The sequence below is a fragment of the Pocillopora verrucosa genome, chromosome 3 (assembly GCF_036669915.1).
Source record: "Pocillopora verrucosa isolate sample1 chromosome 3, ASM3666991v2, whole genome shotgun sequence".
Taxonomy (NCBI): domain Eukaryota; kingdom Metazoa; phylum Cnidaria; class Anthozoa; order Scleractinia; family Pocilloporidae; genus Pocillopora; species Pocillopora verrucosa.
Window position 1 is genome coordinate 15,089,830 of NC_089314.1, and position 17,338 is coordinate 15,107,167.

The 17,338-nt window shown below is 37.8% G+C and overlaps 3 protein-coding genes across 3 annotated transcripts in view; 2 read left to right on the forward strand and 1 right to left on the reverse strand.

The window, feature by feature from the left end:
* The window catches only part of LOC131771801 (puratrophin-1-like), a 30,343-nt gene extending 22,075 nt beyond the window's left edge, over positions 1-8,268 (forward strand). The window contains exons 11-26 of the mRNA XM_059087669.2: positions 436-627; positions 931-1,218; positions 1,763-1,978; positions 2,086-2,138; positions 2,386-2,461; positions 2,587-2,690; positions 2,851-2,920; positions 3,124-3,213; positions 3,547-3,639; positions 3,986-4,036; positions 4,150-4,227; positions 4,784-4,954; positions 5,265-5,363; positions 5,602-5,680; positions 5,977-6,818; positions 7,309-8,268. Coding sequence (XP_058943652.2) covers positions 436-627; positions 931-1,218; positions 1,763-1,978; positions 2,086-2,138; positions 2,386-2,461; positions 2,587-2,690; positions 2,851-2,920; positions 3,124-3,213; positions 3,547-3,639; positions 3,986-4,036; positions 4,150-4,227; positions 4,784-4,954; positions 5,265-5,363; positions 5,602-5,680; positions 5,977-6,818; positions 7,309-7,314 — 2,508 coding nt within the window. The 3' untranslated portion in view covers positions 7,315-8,268. The remainder of the gene's footprint in view (positions 1-435; positions 628-930; positions 1,219-1,762; positions 1,979-2,085; positions 2,139-2,385; positions 2,462-2,586; positions 2,691-2,850; positions 2,921-3,123; positions 3,214-3,546; positions 3,640-3,985; positions 4,037-4,149; positions 4,228-4,783; positions 4,955-5,264; positions 5,364-5,601; positions 5,681-5,976; positions 6,819-7,308) is intronic.
* Positions 8,269-9,101: 833 nt separating this feature from the next.
* On the reverse strand, positions 9,102-14,069 carry LOC131771791 (DAP3-binding cell death enhancer 1). The gene is made up of 7 exons (XM_059087659.2): positions 13,977-14,069; positions 13,565-13,770; positions 13,067-13,208; positions 12,319-12,364; positions 11,284-11,370; positions 10,903-11,008; positions 9,102-10,521 (listed from the first exon to the last, which is right to left on the reverse strand). The coding sequence occupies exons 2-6, from the start codon at positions 13,742-13,744 to the stop codon at positions 10,915-10,917; spliced, it is 549 nt and encodes a 182-aa protein (XP_058943642.1). The 5' UTR covers positions 13,745-13,770; positions 13,977-14,069; the 3' UTR covers positions 9,102-10,521; positions 10,903-10,914.
* Positions 14,070-15,551: 1,482 nt separating this feature from the next.
* On the forward strand, positions 15,552-16,217 carry LOC136279589 (uncharacterized). The gene has a single exon (XM_066163531.1). The coding sequence runs from the start codon at positions 15,552-15,554 to the stop codon at positions 16,215-16,217; it is 666 nt and encodes a 221-aa protein (XP_066019628.1).
* The last annotated feature ends 1,121 nt before the right edge of the window (positions 16,218-17,338 follow it).

Sequence of the window (17,338 nt, forward strand, 5' to 3'; positions counted from 1 at the left end):
GTGGAATTTGCTATGATTACAGTACAGTAAAGTGTACAGACACTTTTTGTGGACTTCAGTTCGTAACCATTGGACATTCATCGTAGTTTTAATGTTTAGGGATGACAACAGTACGACTAATGTTCTGATGAGGGTGTATTGATCAGTCTTTAGCAATTGTACGGTACTTGTCAGGTCTAATATTTTTTATTTGTTCGTGCACAGTGCGGTTGTGCACCGCTAGATATCTTGTAGCATGTTGCGCTGTTTCTTACTTCATTTTAGAGAGTTTGTTGTTGCACATGGTTGGTCATCATGAAGATTTAGATGTCTCCTTTAAGTTTGAGTAAGATTGATCCCTCAGAATGTAACGATAGCAGATACAATTAGTCACTTTCTCAATAAGAGCAATATGTTTGTCGTTTTAATTTGCCGCTTTTTTGCTGTTGTTTACAGTGTTACTGTGACCGTGTGGAAAATCTGCTCGAGGAAGGAAGCAGTATGGTGGAAGGAGGCCATTATGAAGGAATTGGAATAAAGGAGAGGAAGCGATCTTTAGAAGAGGTTTACAGAAAGTTTTGTAGAAGACTTGAACAGAGAAGACAACAACTTAGTTCTTCAATGGAGTTTTACCAACTGGTTGATCAGGTAATGCACTTCACTAAATTTACAATCTAGTTTGTGCCTCCTTTGAAAGCTACAACAGCCTCAGAAACTCTCTGAGTGTCGTACCAGGCTACCATTGCAACATAACACTACGGAAGAAACCTTAAATTTTACCTTTTTTTTCCAAAAGTATCGGTTGAGGCTCTGCTTGCAGGTAAACAACTAAAGTTATAGTTCATTTAAGTAACTATTTTACACGAGAATTTGAAGCTCGGTCCTTTCACCTTAATTTTTGTGCAAAATTTCAAATGAATAATGTGCAGCTGTGTAATCTTCATTTAATAGGCCTCTGAATGGTCCATGGCGACTCTCACTCAGATGGCAACTATGAACATGGAAGAAATTCTTTATTTGGAAGGAGTCACGGCGCTGTCACGGGCTTTGGAAAAATACCTGGAAGATACTCCAGTGTGGAGTGAAAGCCGGCTCAACAGGATCTCTGAGCTGGCCACAAATTTGGGAAGCGCTAAACCGGTCAAAATCGCTGAAAATATATTGACAAGATACAAGGAAATTTTAGACATGTTACAGAAGCGACAGGAGACTCTACGCAGAGCTGAGGAGAGACTATCGGTTTGTTTGCGATTCAAGTGTTTTTTGTGACTCAGAGCACAGAGCCACTTTTCGCAGACATAACATGTGGCGATCTAGAATTAGCTAACAGGAGGTCCAAAGGGACGATCCTTCACTGGAAAATTCTTTTTTGGCCTCTTTTCGGAGAGGGTTTTGACAGCAAGGCAATTGTTTAGTGCAGCTGATCGTTAAGGAAAATCGTAAAAAGTTTTACCAAAGGGCAATGATGAGAGGAATGAATGAAATTAAAGAAGAACTAAAGAACTAAAAGAAAAACATCTTTCCTGACATGTTTAACTTCTGTTCAAACGTTAAGGGTTAGAAACGGAACCAAATATTGCTGACAAAACGAAGTAACGAAGAATACTGTATTGCACTTTGAAACAAGGTTTTGAGTTGTTTAGGGAGAAATAGCTTTTAACACAGGAGGTAAATCAGAGGAAAATAGATATCGATTCTAGTAAGCGCGAGATTAACTTCTCAGGAGTCAACTGAATGTATGTATGTATGAACTTTCTTTTCTTCTGATTTCTGGTTCCTCCAGGGTCACCCTTCAAGCGAAGTTAGCAGCACCACTACTGGTGGTAGTGATGAGTCTACTTCTTCCAGTCCTGGCCGAGAAGAGGACGTGGGCGAGGACGATAGGGACTTGGGTGAGAGTGAAGATGAAGCGGACAAACCGATTACGCACGTGGAGGCGCCTTCTCGACGGCGGAGATCATCATGTACCCCACCCTCTGCCTTATATTCATGGAAAGAGGTAACACTTGGTAATAGATTAGTAATAGAATTTTATTTTGCGATAAAAAATTTCTCTGTTAAGGGGTTTATTTTGTTGGAAATTGCCTTTTTTCTTTTTTTTTTTAGAATGAACTTCCCATTGTTGAAGAAATGCCACCGCTGAATCCCCGCACAGAGGAGTAAGTGGCCTTGATTTAAGTGTCAAGAAATTTGTAAATGTTTCCTCACACCTTGAAAAATATGGCAACTTGCAACCTTGAAGCAACTTAGGTAAATTCACGTATTTCTAAACGAATTGTTGCAAATCTCGGCTTAAATCGTATCCAGTTCTTTTTTCTCTCCCTGCCTCGTTGTTCGTTTAACATATCACGAGTAATGGCTGCCCTTTGTACAGCTGTGTTGATTTGTTTACTTGTTCGATCCTAGAAAGCTGATGTACATATTTCAAGAAATGGTTGACACCGAGAGGGACTATGTCAAATCGCTGCAGTACATCATGGATGTGAGTTGAAATATTGTAAAATTTTATAGAGTGGGTAAAAAGACGAGTTAAGATTTTTATGGTTATTATTGGTTGGCGATACGGCTCATACATCAGTGTTCATTTTGATTTTCGTTTTGTTGTAGAATTACATTGTAGAGATGGATAACCCAGATTTACTTCCCTCTTTGAAAGGAAAGAAAAACATTCTGTTTGGAAACATAGAGAGAATTCACGATTTTCACAAAAGGTAAGAGTCGTGTTCAAACAACGGTTACCAGCTGAAAGGAAATCGTTTGGTGTTATAAGTGCGTATCGCGTGTGATGAAATACGTGAAGTTAAGATCAACGTTTTGTTTGCCTTCCAGATGGCATGTATATGTTGAGTGTCAATTCTTTTTGCCTTGTAGGTATTTCCTACAGGAACTAGAAGCATGCAAGGATAGATTCCTGGACATTGGGAGTTGTTTCCTGAAATGGGTACGTAGAAAGGGAATGTATTTTGATAAAACAAGGATATTGCAAAGGGTCACTTAGCCATCTTGTGCTGGATTTCATAGATGTATTATGTTCCTTGCAAACTAAGTTCGGATTGCCGAGTGAAACGAGTTGAGTTAAGTGTATTCAATTAATTTAGTTGCAAGTCGTCTGATAGAGGACATGCCTGTATGATGTGTTTGTAGGAGCGCCAGTTTTATTTGTACGCTTTGTATAACAAGAACAAGCCCCGTTCAGATCAACTGCTCTCTGATCATGGCAATGTGTACTTCAGGGTAAGTCGTGCTTTTATTTATTTTTGTTTTGTTAGATGAACCTCCAATGTCACTGATCCTATCGAAATCCAAACCATTCTGATCAGGTGGTGGTGTCAGACACTTTGAAATGTTATGCAGTGTGTTTTTGTTTTAAGTTCTGCTTGGTTATTATAACGTGTACGTGATATGTTTGTGTTACTTGGTCGAAGTAACGATTTGCTCTCTACTTATAGTTTTCTATTCTCGGTTAAGGTCACTAGAAACTGGCGTTTTTCTCCAATGACGTTAAAATGCATTCATTATAGTTTGTAGTAAACAAGAAGAGTAAAACTAATGTTATATATCTTCCAGGCTCGTCAAAAAGAACTTGGAGACAAACTTGATCTCGGCAGTTTTCTTATAAAACCAGTTCAGCGGATGGGAAAGTACAGTCTCTTACTGCGCGTAAGTCAAACATAACCTTCAAGGATAAAAGCCAAATTTCCTAATTTCTCTGAGAAGAATAGAATTGCTGAGCGTACTTTCTAGCAGAGAAGACCTCAAATACCCACGTAGGGGACGCTTTACTAAATATGAGACGGCTCGCGTCCTGGACTCGGGTGGAGAGGTCATAGTTCGAAATTTGCTGGTCCATTGTGTTGTGTTTCTTAACTCTCAGTGCCTTCCTTCACTCAGGAGCATGTCACCCAGCGGGGGGGGTGGGGGTGGGGAGGGGACAGGCGCGAGACGTTTTCAATCCGTTACTCGTATTTGTTTAGACGATTGACGCATTATCTGTGTTCCATCACAGGATATGATTAAGGCACTCAGCGTTGGACATCCAAAAATCTCTGAGCTCAAGGTATATGATAATGTTGTGTGAATCATGGTTGCAGTGCTTTTTTGAATAAAAAATTGCCTTTTATCTAACAGCCAGCAGTGTAGCTGATTTTCTATTGATTCTTTTATTTCCAGGCTGCTGAAGAAATGGTTAAATACCAACTGCGGCATGGGAACGACTTGCTGGCCTGGGACTCACTGAGGGGCTGTGATGTAAGTATTAGAGAACGTCACTTGTTATGGATGATTGTGCTTTAAAATGGTGGACAAGCAAAAAAGCGAAAAACAGTAGTCTTCTGTCCCCAATGGTCCATTTTTGCAAGTTCCTATCTCCACTTTCTGAGCTAAATGGGAGAACGTCAGGTTTCCCTGACATTTCGCTAGTTGTCACTTATACTCCAGGGCGGAGAGAGATGCTGTTCCAGTAAATAGTCTTGCCAAAGATTACAGTGCAATGACCTAGCAAGGGTGCAAACTCGGACCTCTTCTTTCTGAGTACACCATGTCGCGCCTCAACAGGGAAATAAGGATAAAGATTTTCAAGGAACAAGACAGATGACACCAATAAAACTGATCCAACACAATTTCCCAAGTTCGCTTACACGTAAGTGAGAAGCGAACCCGATCGAAGGGTAATAAACATGTGGCTATCGTATTTTTATCTACACTGTTTAGTTGGATTTTACTTTTTCCCGATCTTTGAAAGGCACGGTTTTCTTACTTTAGTTTATATTCAGAACTGTAATTAAAACCAAATATCCACTTGCAGATAAATCTAAAAGAACAGGGCCGTCTATTACGCCAAGACAACTTCACTGTTTGGAATGGGAAGAAAAAGCATCAACGGAGAATTTTCTTACAGGATGATTTGGTTATATTCAGCAAAGTCAGGAAACAGCCTGGAGGAGTTGACTTGTATTACTACAAAAACTCCCTTAAGGTACTGGATTAGTTTATAAATACAAACAGGAATAAATATGTATTTAGATTTCGGAAAGAGGGATGCCAACACTACCGCTATTTTTTAAGTAACGAGGAAATCACCCCTTTTTTAACTCAACTTTTTTTATCCCAGCTTTTTAGTTTTAATTTGTCCTTCGTGAAAACAGTGTGGACTTTAAAATCTTTTGAACCCCTTCTGTTTTTTATTGACGTGCATTTGAGTATTTCCAAGCCGGATTTTGCTCAATCCAATCTCCTGTAATGGTCTCAATGTTTGCTGACCCCGATATTTGTTTCTTTTCATTTAGACAAGTGATTTGGGTCTAACGGAGAATGTCGGTGACAGTGGGCTCAAGTTTGAACTATGGTTCAGAAGAAGGAAACCAGATGACACATTCGTTTTACAGGTCAGCAGTTCATGTCCAGAGACACTCTTTCGTGTTTTCGCTTCAGTGTTCTACACGTATCACGTATTGTTCAGATACTAGATTTAGGATAACCCTTTCACCTTTCTGTATCGTGCATGAAGTTCGATACTGAAAGAAATATCAATCAAGTGTTCGGGGCAAAGACTTGCGGAATTTAGTGTTGAAACTTAATTTCCAGGTCCCCAATTGACGTCAGTTTTCGTTTGTTGATCTGTAGGCACAATCTTTCGAAGCGAAAACGGCTTGGGTGACAGAAATCACAAGGTTACTGTGGAAACAAGCGATGCGAAATAGGGGTGAGTGTTTAACTTGTGTCACACATTGATGCCTGCGTGCGTACGTGAGTTCGTGTGTATGTGCATGCACTCGGTTGTTCTTACTCCAGTGCCTTCGTTCGTTAAAACGTGCGTGCGCACGCTCATAGGTGTTTCGTTTCTGTTATCGTACTTTCGTTGGTTTGTTTGTTCGATGTGAAATGTGAGTTCATGTTTTTGATCGTTCGTGGTTCGTTTATTCATGATCTAACAGTCTAGACCAATCACAGAGCGAAGTTAAACCCATTCAAAAAAATCGTTTTATCTTCAATTTTCAGAGTATGGTTTAACAGAAGCGTCAACAGGTATTAGTGTTGGAAGTCAACCGCCTCTAGTAATTCCTAGTACCCAGCCCGGGGACACGTCACCATACCAACCGGTAGTCAACGCTGTTCATGTGCCTCTTATTAGGACTCAGTCCCTACCATCCAACACCTACAGTCCCCGTTCGACAAAGAAGCGTCTATCAGTTGTTAGCTCAGAGACTGCCTCAAGCATGGAGTCTTCAAGCAGTAGCGGTGTCTATGACCTCAATCTTCCTGCAACGGACGAAGAGAACTCTATACGAACCAGCATTGTAACACCACTCGAAGAGAAACTGTCGAAATCTGGTGGGAAACGCAATAAAGTGCGGAAAATATCTACAGAGAAATCACCTTTGGCACAACTGAATAACAAAGAAAGACTTGTCGAGGAAGTTACCTCCGGCAGCATGGAAAATCTCTCTGATGGAAGAAAAAGTAGTGCTGAGGAAACGCCGGGCCTCAAATTTGGAAAAGACAAACTTGTTGTGACACCAGAGGAGGACAAGGAGGACAAAAAGATAAATAATTTTTTCAAATCTTTTTCTCTACGGGAGAAATTTACGGATAGAAGTAGATCGAGAAGTCTTGAGGACAGTTTTGTTGGTTCACCAGTTATAAGGAGAGCAAGTAAGGAAAAAGACAGTTATAACACTGCACCGCGGAGGAGATCATTTATAGAGAAGATATCGATGAAATCCCACGTGGACAATTCCCCAAAGAGGCGAAACTCGTTAGAAATTCCCAGTCCTAAGAATGGAAAGAACCTTGGAGAAGACGAGGAGAAAAACGAGAAAATAAAGGGACAGACTACAGAGGTAACCAAGAATACTTTGTTTACTTTTACTAGGTTGTGAGTTGAGTTCATCGTCAACAACGTCAATGCCGATAACAGACACGCAGAAGCAAAGGAAAACTCTGGAGTAGCAGAGACAAATTCTTTAATACGTATCTTACTACTCCCCTTGGCGTTTGTCTATCGAATCATTGTTACGACCAGCAGAGAGACGTCAGGTTACGCTAGTTTAGTTTGTTGCGCGGCAAGTTTTTATCTAACACGAAGAAGGAACCTTATGATAGCTAACTGAAGGGTTCTAAATAAAAGTCGCTGAATTGTGTATTTGCTACGCAAAAGTAACTTTACTTGAAAAATCGGGCAGTAACAATGTCTGAAACTGATGCGTTTACTTGCGTTTTGGGCAGCATTTTATGCTTCATAGTAGCAGGTCTTTTATGGAGTATGAATGTTAAACCTCCTAACCAATTGTCTCTTTATGTGCTCAAGTTGAATTTTTTATTTTCTTACAGGTTTAAAGCGAGAAATATGTAACGAATAAGTTCGTCCGATGTCAGTCTTGCACCGAGACAGCATTGAACATGTGCCGACCCGCTTACCCCTGCTGACGAACAACATGGAAGATGCTGTAGACAGTAGTTATTGTTGATGTTGCAATTAAAGAATCGAACTTCACTGCCATTACAACTGGAAAATGTACAGTGTCCTACAGTGAACTTAGAATCTATCACTGAGAGATTTAAAGTTTACCAAATAGAATTTGATAAAAAGTTATGTTGTATGACTCATTTAGTCAAATTATTCAAACAATATTAAACCCTGTTGGTGAATGTGTTTGAAACTGTGAATATTAGAATATATCTTATCATTTAATTGTCTCCAATCATACTTTATAAATTAATTGTTGTTAAGATTTAAACATTGAAAGAGGTCTAATTTTATATAATCGATATTGGCCAGGTTTTATCTACAGGTTGCACTGAATATAAAAATTTATATTTTATATGACTAGCAAAAATTTAGTTGCAATATATGTTCGGTTTTGTCAAATTAAAAAGTTATTAAATTTTCACAAAACAGGAAGAAGAAAATTGTATTAATGCAAGGTTATTTAAAGTTACAGTTTTTTTAAACAACATCGCAAAATTTGTGAGCTTAACTTTAAAGAAATTAGTAATATCGATTAGTAATATCAAGTCCAAAATTTGTGAGCTTAACTTTGAAGAAATTAGTAATATTGATTAGTAATATTGAGTCCAAAATTTGTGAGCTTAACTTTGAAGAAATTAGTAATATCGAATCCAATGTCTACATTTATTAAAAGGGATTAATGAGAAAAAAATTCACAACCAAGAAATATGTTTTAAGTTGGTCTATTAATATAAGTACTTTTAGGTTGAGAGCAACATGTAGGCTTTAAATTAAGTTTACTTTCCTTTTTTTTTTTTTTTTTTTTTTTTTTTTTTGGGGGGGGGGGGGAAATTCTGCCACCTGTAGAGAAAGGTTAGGAAGTCAGTAAAAGTTTGTTGGTATATCATTTTGGACTTTTACCCCACATGCTATTAATGAAAAAAAGGTTTTCCTTTTGTATATATCACAAGAATTTGCCTAAATTATTGTGAAAATTGCTGATTAGGAACTATCCAGTACTTAATCTACCTTGGTTGATACTGTATATTATCATATATTTGTCAAATTAGTGTAGTTAAGAAATATTTTTGCCTCTAAGGGGGGGGGGGGGATTCTACAAAATAATAAAATTTTTTGAAAGATAAATGAACTGTTTGCTTCTTGATGCATTAATTATAAAGAAGGAAGAGATCATCTTTCAAGGTGAAATGAAAATCACAAGGATGGTTTACCCAAAACGTAGCAACTCTGAGAATTAAAAATTAAACAACCCCTATTACATAAGTGTAAGGCAAATTTTATACTGCTTTGTGTCTCAAATGCTAGGGTAGCTATGATTAACCCACCTCAGACCGTTGTAATTGGAACCTTCCTCTTGCATTTCATCACTATCAAAGCTTGCTTCAGGTTTCTGTGGTACAAAGTGCTGCTGGTACTCTTATTAGAATTTTATCAGTTTCCCAAACAGTTTGCCAATAAGCATTTATACTTTTAAAGAAAATACAATACAATGCCTCAACCAGGACTTAACACTAGAGTCTAAGGAAGAGATTCTGCAGCCCAGGGTTTAAGTACATTTTGACTTATTTTTTAAAGCTTTGAGAGTTATCCTGCTTATATTTGTCCACATTCAATTTCATTGTGCTCTGTGACAGAGAGATATAAACAACACAGCAACCTTTGATAATTTATTTGTTAACTCCACATGTACAAAATTGATATGATGCCCTCTTAGTGGCTAGTGGGTGGTCAGCAATAAACTGACCACTTGGTCTAAATCTTGTTTATATGAGGAGGACTAACAACACAAACAGTTTCCATAAATTAAGGTCAATTTGGTTGACCATCAAAAGCAGCAACTAAACTAACTTTTAACAACAAACAGTTGTTGATACTGTCTATAAAATGGCTGCCATTCTGTTAACATTCTCAGACTGTAGAAGACTCCTCCATTTTGTATGTTTAGAGCCATTCCAGCAGCTTTTAAATTCCCTTGGTTAATTTTTATTCATTAAGTCCAAAGAACTTTTTAAACTATATTACTAATTCTCAAATGAATATATTAATTCTGTGTTCACTAAAATCAATGATAAATAAATGTATACAACCAATAATATATCACAGGCAGTGAAACAACTGTCATTATTACAGCTAGTAAATTTGTCTAATCAAATTCAATTGTGTGAGCATGCTTCATATTCCTATAGTGCGAGCTCATGACATCAGCAAACAAATTCCTTGTGACAAAAAATTTTCCATTGGGTTGAAAATATTATAAAACAATTGGCTCATATGTCAGCTGTGTGTTCATAAAGCACCAAGGATGTTTGGAGAGCACTCAAGCAACTCTTACACACCTTTCGTGCTCTCCAAACAGCGTGCTTCATATCTCAATGAACGTACGCTGACATATGAACCGATTGTTAACTTTACAAGAAAGACGTGGTAAATATTGAAACAATTTTCACTTGTGAGTGAAAAAGACTGTATCCCTATGAGTGCTGATTAGAAGTGATAATTGATCAGTATCGTTCTTTAATAAAGAATAAGTTGTTCCATTAAATAAATATCATTCTGGCTGAAAGTTTAATGATACCAGCAAAAATTTCTGAACCTGTCCTTTTTATAATTTAGCCAAGTCTTTAAATTACATAATTAGTGACTTATAAAGACAATACAAAAGGCAAGTGGCTTTTGAGTGATAACCAAAAATCATAAACCATTTCAACGTAGCTGCACAGGAATTTGGCTGTTTGTCTGTGACAAACACATTCATCTTTGTAACTGTAAATACACCTAACCAAAACAATATGAACTGCTTAATTCCTTTTTCTAAGTTGGTGATACACTATGTAACATGTACAATGGATAGTCTTAGAAGAATTGCTGGCAAGAAAAAAAACTCATTTGAGGGAGAGGAGGGGGAGAGGTACATCTGGTTTCTCAACTTCTATTTCTTGACATGCATTTCACACCAACAAAACTTGCAATTGAACAAACAAAATTTACTGAATAACCCTATAAACAAGAGATCAAATACAGTATAACATACTCTTCAAGGTGTAAGAAAGGCATCATGAAACCAAACCGAGAGCCTGAAGAATAAAATGAAACAAAACCCATGTTTCAGAGGTTGAATGATGCTAAAAAAAAGCACTGTAAAAGCTAAATTAATCAAGGATAAAGTTTTCACTTAATATCAATTAATTAGTCGATCATTTGACTCTTGGAAGTCAAATGGATTTCTCTTCCCCCCTCCCCCCCCAACCAAGAAGGGCCAGATTTGGGGAGTCACTGAGCATTTCCCCACTAAAAACATACTGGTGTCCCCCCCATCCTGCATTTCTCCTTGCAGGTTGTGGAGTCAAAGTACTCTGAAAAATAATTTCCCAACTATCACAAAGTCACCTTTTCAGAGAGGACTATAAGAATGCTAGAAAACAAAAATAGCAATAAGCTCTAAATAATTAACTAACCAGTTTAATGGGTCATGTGTATCTATGTGGATACAAGTCCTTGAGAGCTTTTTTGGCTTCCTCTACACCATTATCTGCTGCCATTTTAAGAAGGGGTTCCACCTCACTGAAAACCACAAGAAAAATGCTCATTAAGTACTTTTGAGGCAGAAATAATTGTTTCACACCATTTTAGACACTTTGTGTTTTAGACAGTTTGTATTGCAATACTAGGACTACAATGTTCAACACAGTGTAGAAAGATACTATTCTAAGATTTGCAGCAATAATCTGAAAGACCCAGGTGCTTGAGCTTAACATTGCTAGTTTATCTTTCAAGCACAGAGTTACTCAATGATATATATTTTCCCAATAGTTTTGAAGAAACAGTGTCCTTCTTACTGTTCTTCTACATCTGTATCATATCCTTGCAAGTGTCCAGCCACCAGATTGTAAGCTCCATGGCCATGTCCGTTCTTTGCAGCTTCTCTACAATATAAAATAATTACCTAAAGAAATTAACATTCATATGAGGGTAGACCTAATGATTTATTATCTTCCACCAAAAATCCACAGTACAATACCTTTAAATTGACAATTAATTATTTTAAGAGGGAGGGGGAGGGAGGAAAGGGGGGTGGCAACATTAGCTCTCTTCTGCACCATGTTCCTCCCTCTCCCACACATTTGACTTCCATTTTCTATTCGTTGTTTTCAAACACTGAAGATTACTGCATCTTTATTACCAAGAATGTTTGCATTTTTGCATATCTTCCTTGCGTCCCAATCTATCTTGTTCCATCAGTCCCTTTTCTTCCCAGCTTCCAACCCACCCCCCTATCCTCCCATCCTTTTCCACTACTTGAATATGACTGCCTGAAACACTTCAATACTTTACAAGGAATTAAAAAAATAATATTTCTTAATGAATGTACAAATATTTTTCCACCACATTATATTTCATGCTACAACAGGCAAATTTTAATCTGACACTATAAACAGAATTTTTCTCTTTCAAAAAAAAAGAATGTTTCAGGTTATGGTCAAACACCTGTGGAAAGAGGAGCCATTTTCAATTTCATCCACAAATGAGCCTGGATTTGAATTGGTTTTGCTTTACTTAGATTACTCTGGCAGTCTTTTTAGGGGAATAGTAGAACTAATTGAGACTTCATCACACATAATTCTTACATCAGACCTGCTCTTAACTAGTTTTACCAGGTTTTCTAATTGGCACCTGATTGGTATTTATGCAAACTTGATAGGCTGAATCACTCTATTTTTGGTTTTGTTCCATGTTCAAGCAAAATGTCATTTACTTGGTTGAGGGAGTAGAGTACAAATAATGTGCAAATTGAGTGAAAAAAAACTCCGCAATACTAAACACCAAAACGCCTAATGAGAAAATTATACTCCATGTATATAGTTCACTCTAACCTGAACCAGTAAAAGGCCATCTTTTCATCCTTTGATACTCCACGCCCTGAAAAGAACAGCAAAGTAAATGGTATAATACTATAAAAAAAAATTAGGTATTTAAGTAGCAATCAGTTAAATAGAATAGTGGTATAGCATAGCTTTCAATGGAGTGCCAACAGTAATCTGGGATTGCTTTGGCTTTGCTTCATCTTTCTCTATAATTAGTCCAGAAAATTCATGCTCTTCTCTCAACCATTGGCTTTAAGGGGTATTTTCCTTTATTTTGATCAGCCATTGTGATTATTTTGGTTTTTCTTAAAATGATACTCAATCTAAAAGTGAACTCTTTTGTTTTGAGCTCACTACTGGTACATTGTTTGCTTCTCTGAACAGATAATGTCCACAGACAAATATCCAGGCATATATTTGTACCAAATGAAGGCTATCATTCACAAATTCCCCAGTTTTAAGGAAAGTATTTGGTTAATTGATGCATTTATACTTCTCATGCACAAGCAGAAAAATTTGATGGATTACAATTGCTGATAACCTTTGAAATCTGAGAACTACCAGCTGATTCTCTTAACTGGTGATAATACATTAGTTGTTGGTTAGTCCTGAGAATATTTATTTCATCCTTAAATCTAGACAATTTATCTAAGATGAACATTTCGAAATTTTAAATACCTAATGTCTGAGTGTCTCAAAATTCCAAAGAAAATTGATTATACTCGAAGGAATAGAAGTTTTCAACGCCGTGTCTTACCATTGAGGTATTTGTGTGCTACATGATGCTGTGCGTGTGAGACTCCAACGTTGGCATAGGCGTTCAGCACATGAAAATGCAGATGATCCATATAATAATACATGTACACAAAGAAGAGCAGAACACCAACTACCACTGTAACCTAAAAAAAACAACAGTACCAGCACATTAATAGTATTGCCTTATCTCCTTTACCTGTAGCCTAACACTTCCACGATTAGCGATACCAGAAGCACTACTGTTAATGAAAACTGAAAACAATAAGCTCCTTAATTGATTCACGATCTTCAGTGTAAACAAGCACTTTCATAAACGTAGTAGGTACTAACAAGACAACTGAATGCTGCAAAAATTACGAAAGAACACGATATCAAAAGCATAAAATACTCTTGAAAAGAAGGAAACCAAGAACTTGCCATTCTCGAGTTAAGACATGAAAATAATAATTTTTTGTAGTAATATAAATATCACAGAAGGAACTCGTTAATTGTTTCGTACCTCAATAGCTGTTACCCACCACGGATCCGGTTTTTTTCGTCTTGCCACGTAAACTTTAGGCCCATAAGGAAGGTTTGGATCGTAATCAGCTCCTCCAGGTGCCCATGAGGGTATTTCTTTGTTCCTTTTTCGAACTTCTTCGCCTTTTTTTTCGGCCATAAGGTCCACCACTGTATGCATTTTATGAACTATTGCGAAAATTATTCCTGCAATGGATAGTAATTTCTGATTGGCTTAGGGTTTTCATTAACCAATAGAAATAGGGCTTCTATTTGGTGTCAAACTAGAAGCGAAGTATGGCAGGTGAATTTTGAAATTCCCAAACCGAAAGTTAGTTTTAAGTAATTCTGAATATGGGGAAACGCCAATTGTGGCAAAACCAATGAAACTAAAAAGTTTGAAATGAAATTACCTTCTTGAAATACAGTTATCCCTTCTACAAGCAATTCAACGAGACCGGAGAGCCCCTCTGGTGGAGAATTTGTTTTCTTCAGTGCAAGCTCTTTTCGTCAGTCGCAGAATAAAATAAATGTGGAGTTGTTAATATTTAATAGATTTTTTCATTGTAGCCATAGTTATTAGTCATTGTTGTATCGCTAACTGCATCTGATAAAGCCATGCATGTTTCCGTACAACTGAGATGAGGTTCCTAGATCTGAGAGCTGTCAGTGGATCTAACGAGGTTAAAAGTCTTTTTCATGAACAGTACCTCTGAAGAATATTACACGGTTGAAAATATCGTAGAACGTCTTCTTTTCTCTCTTTTTCCGTGGAATTTACCGTAGTTCCAGGAAGTTTGAACATACACGACAGCCTTCAACCTTGGTTGCAGGCTCTCGTTGGCGTTTCACTGACGTGTGAGATACTCTCGCAGGCAGTGGGGGATACATAGCCTCTCTCCCTACCTCTTGCTCGAGCTAAAGAAAAGGAATAATGCAACAGAAGTGATAAGAACAATTCTGCAGTTAGGCGTTGAACTTAATGTAGGAGAATTAAGGTTTTACTCCTCCATGCCTATATATGACTAGAGCTCCCTTAATAATTAATCAGATGCAGCATGGAAAATACATGTTTGTATTCTTGACTTAACTCTTGAGTTAATGCGAGTGTAAAACCCTTTTACTCCAAGATCCAATTAGTTCTTCTCCTTACTGATTACGAAGCGTTTCTTTGTGGGTGAGACAGGAGGATTAACATTTTCATATCGTCAAGATGCATGATACCCTTCAAATGAAGATTTCGTGTGCTCTCATCAAAAGCTTGCAGTAAACATATTGAGATCGGTAGAAGAATTTCTTCAACTTCGAATATTCTCAGCCTCTCTCCAACTAGCAATCCTACAATCCTGGATGATAAGAGTATATTAATTTTTTCCACAATTCGTCTTATTTTTGATAAATACGGTCCTGAAATTTAAGCCAACCCTTTCCGGTAGAAATCGACAAATACTGAGATCCACAATTACTTGAATTTCTCGCCATCTATCAATACGGGTTTTAGTAGCGCTTTTGGCAATATAAGAATATAATAGCATCAAGAGTACCGACTGTATGGTTGATTTTGCAACGATCATTTGCACCAAAGCTTTTACTGGAATTTTTGCTCTGGAGGCAATCAGGCGTCAATCATGCATCGAAAATCATATTTCCACAATGAAGTCGTTTGAGAGTGTATTCTACGATTGCAATACCGTTTTGTGAAGTAATAGGTGACAAACAATCGAAGAAAAATAAGTTTTACCCGGGCCGTAATGATTGTTTGAGAAGATCGCGTTATGTTGTCTCGGTTACTACTGTTCCCTCGCTCAAGGCCTACAGAATCCTGAACATTACACAGCTTAGCCTGTGCGCTGCTGGTCTTATACTATTAGCTGGTGATATCTGTCCCCAACCTGGTCCTACATTTCAATTAAACAATTCTGGGTTTGTGCCCCAAAAGTAGAGGGTTACCTCTAGCTCATCTTAATATTCGTAGTCTACTACACAAGATGGATCAGGTGAACCTCGTCATGGGCGGTGCAAAGTCGTTTGATATATTATCATTCTCGGAGACTTGGCTGAATGATATGGTGACTGATGACGAGATTCTTATGCCTGGCTATAACTGTGTGAGGCGGGATCGCCAAAGAAAGGCTGATGGAGGAGTGGCAATTTATTGTCGCGATTCTGTAAATTTTGCTGTTCGCGAAGATCTAAATAATGCAAATGAAGCTGTTTGGATTCAAGTGAACCGAAAAAACTGTACACCTCTTGTTGTTGGTTGTATCTACAGACCACCAGATCAACCTATAGACAATTTTATTGATAACTTCAGTGAGTCACTGTCTAAGATTGACTCTGGCTTTGACAAGGTCGTGCCTGGTGACTTTAACATTGATTTTTCAGTTGGAAGGAGAAATGCAAATTCGTCTCAGAAACGATTGCTCAAGGAAATTACTGAGCTTCACGATCTCAAGCAAGTGATTGAATCTCCAACATTCGTCACGGAACACTCTGAATTTCTTATGGACTTGTGCTTTACCAATGCTCAACAAAAAATTACCGAGTCCGACGTTATAGATCCTGGATTGAGCGATCATTCTTTGGTTTACTGCGTAATGAAGAGCGGTCGTTATCGAGCTCCACCAAAAAACGATCCAATTTCGCTCGTATAAAAACTACAATAGAGATCCCTTTGTGTCTGAACTCCGCCAAGTACCTTAGCATGTGACTGTAAACAACCATGAAGATATCGAAGACTGCACTGACACCTGGAGTAAACTATTCTCAGAGGTTGCCGAATCCCATGCTCCAATAGGAACAAGCCGGGTCAGAGGCTTTTCTATTCCTTGGTTGAACTCTCACGTTACAGATCTTATGAATAAGCGCAATTACCACCTGAAGAAAGCAAAGGGAAATAAAAGCAGTATTCATTGGCGTCTATACCGTGATCTGAGGAACAAAGTCACCCATAGCATCAAGAAAGCCAAATCCGATTATTACACTAACCTAATAATTGACAGTAGCAAATCAAGCGCTAAAGACTTCTGGAGAGCTTTCAAACAAACTCTACCATCGTCTAAAACGTCCTCCAGAATTACCAATCTGTTAGCTGATGGCGCCCTTCTCACCTCAGCTCAATCTATTGCCTCGACTTTTAATACATACTTCGTGAACGTGGGAAAATTTCTTGTGGAAAAGATCGTTCCTGAGCCGTACACAGCTAAGGCTATAGTCTGCCATTCTACCTTTACGTTACAACCGATTAGTGAAGATTTTGTTTCAAGATCCATCAGTTTATTGAAAACTAATAAGGCCGTTGGTCTCGACAAAATTAGCGCGCGTCTTCTAAAAGATGCTGTGGACGTTATTACTCCTTCTTTAACGGCCTTTTTTAATTTATCCCTTCAAACAATAACTTTTCCTTCTGTATGGAAATAGCAAAGGTTATACCCTTGTTTAAAAAGAGTGATAAACAGAACGCTTCTAATTACAGGCCAATTTCCATTCTGCCGACTATAAGCAAGATCTTAGAGAAGACAGTTCATAATCAGTTTTATGCATATCTAACTGAGAATAATTTTATTACACCCAACCAGTTTGGATTTAGATTGAAGTCATCTACTGTTACTTCCGCCTCTCAGCTTTCTGATCAGATCCTTCACTCGATGGACAATGGTGGCCTGACCGGTGCTGTATTCTTAGACCTCGCCAAAGCGTTTGACACTGTCAATCACACAATACTGCTTCAGAAGCTCTCAAATTATGGTGTTGATGATGCTGCTAAAGCCTGGTT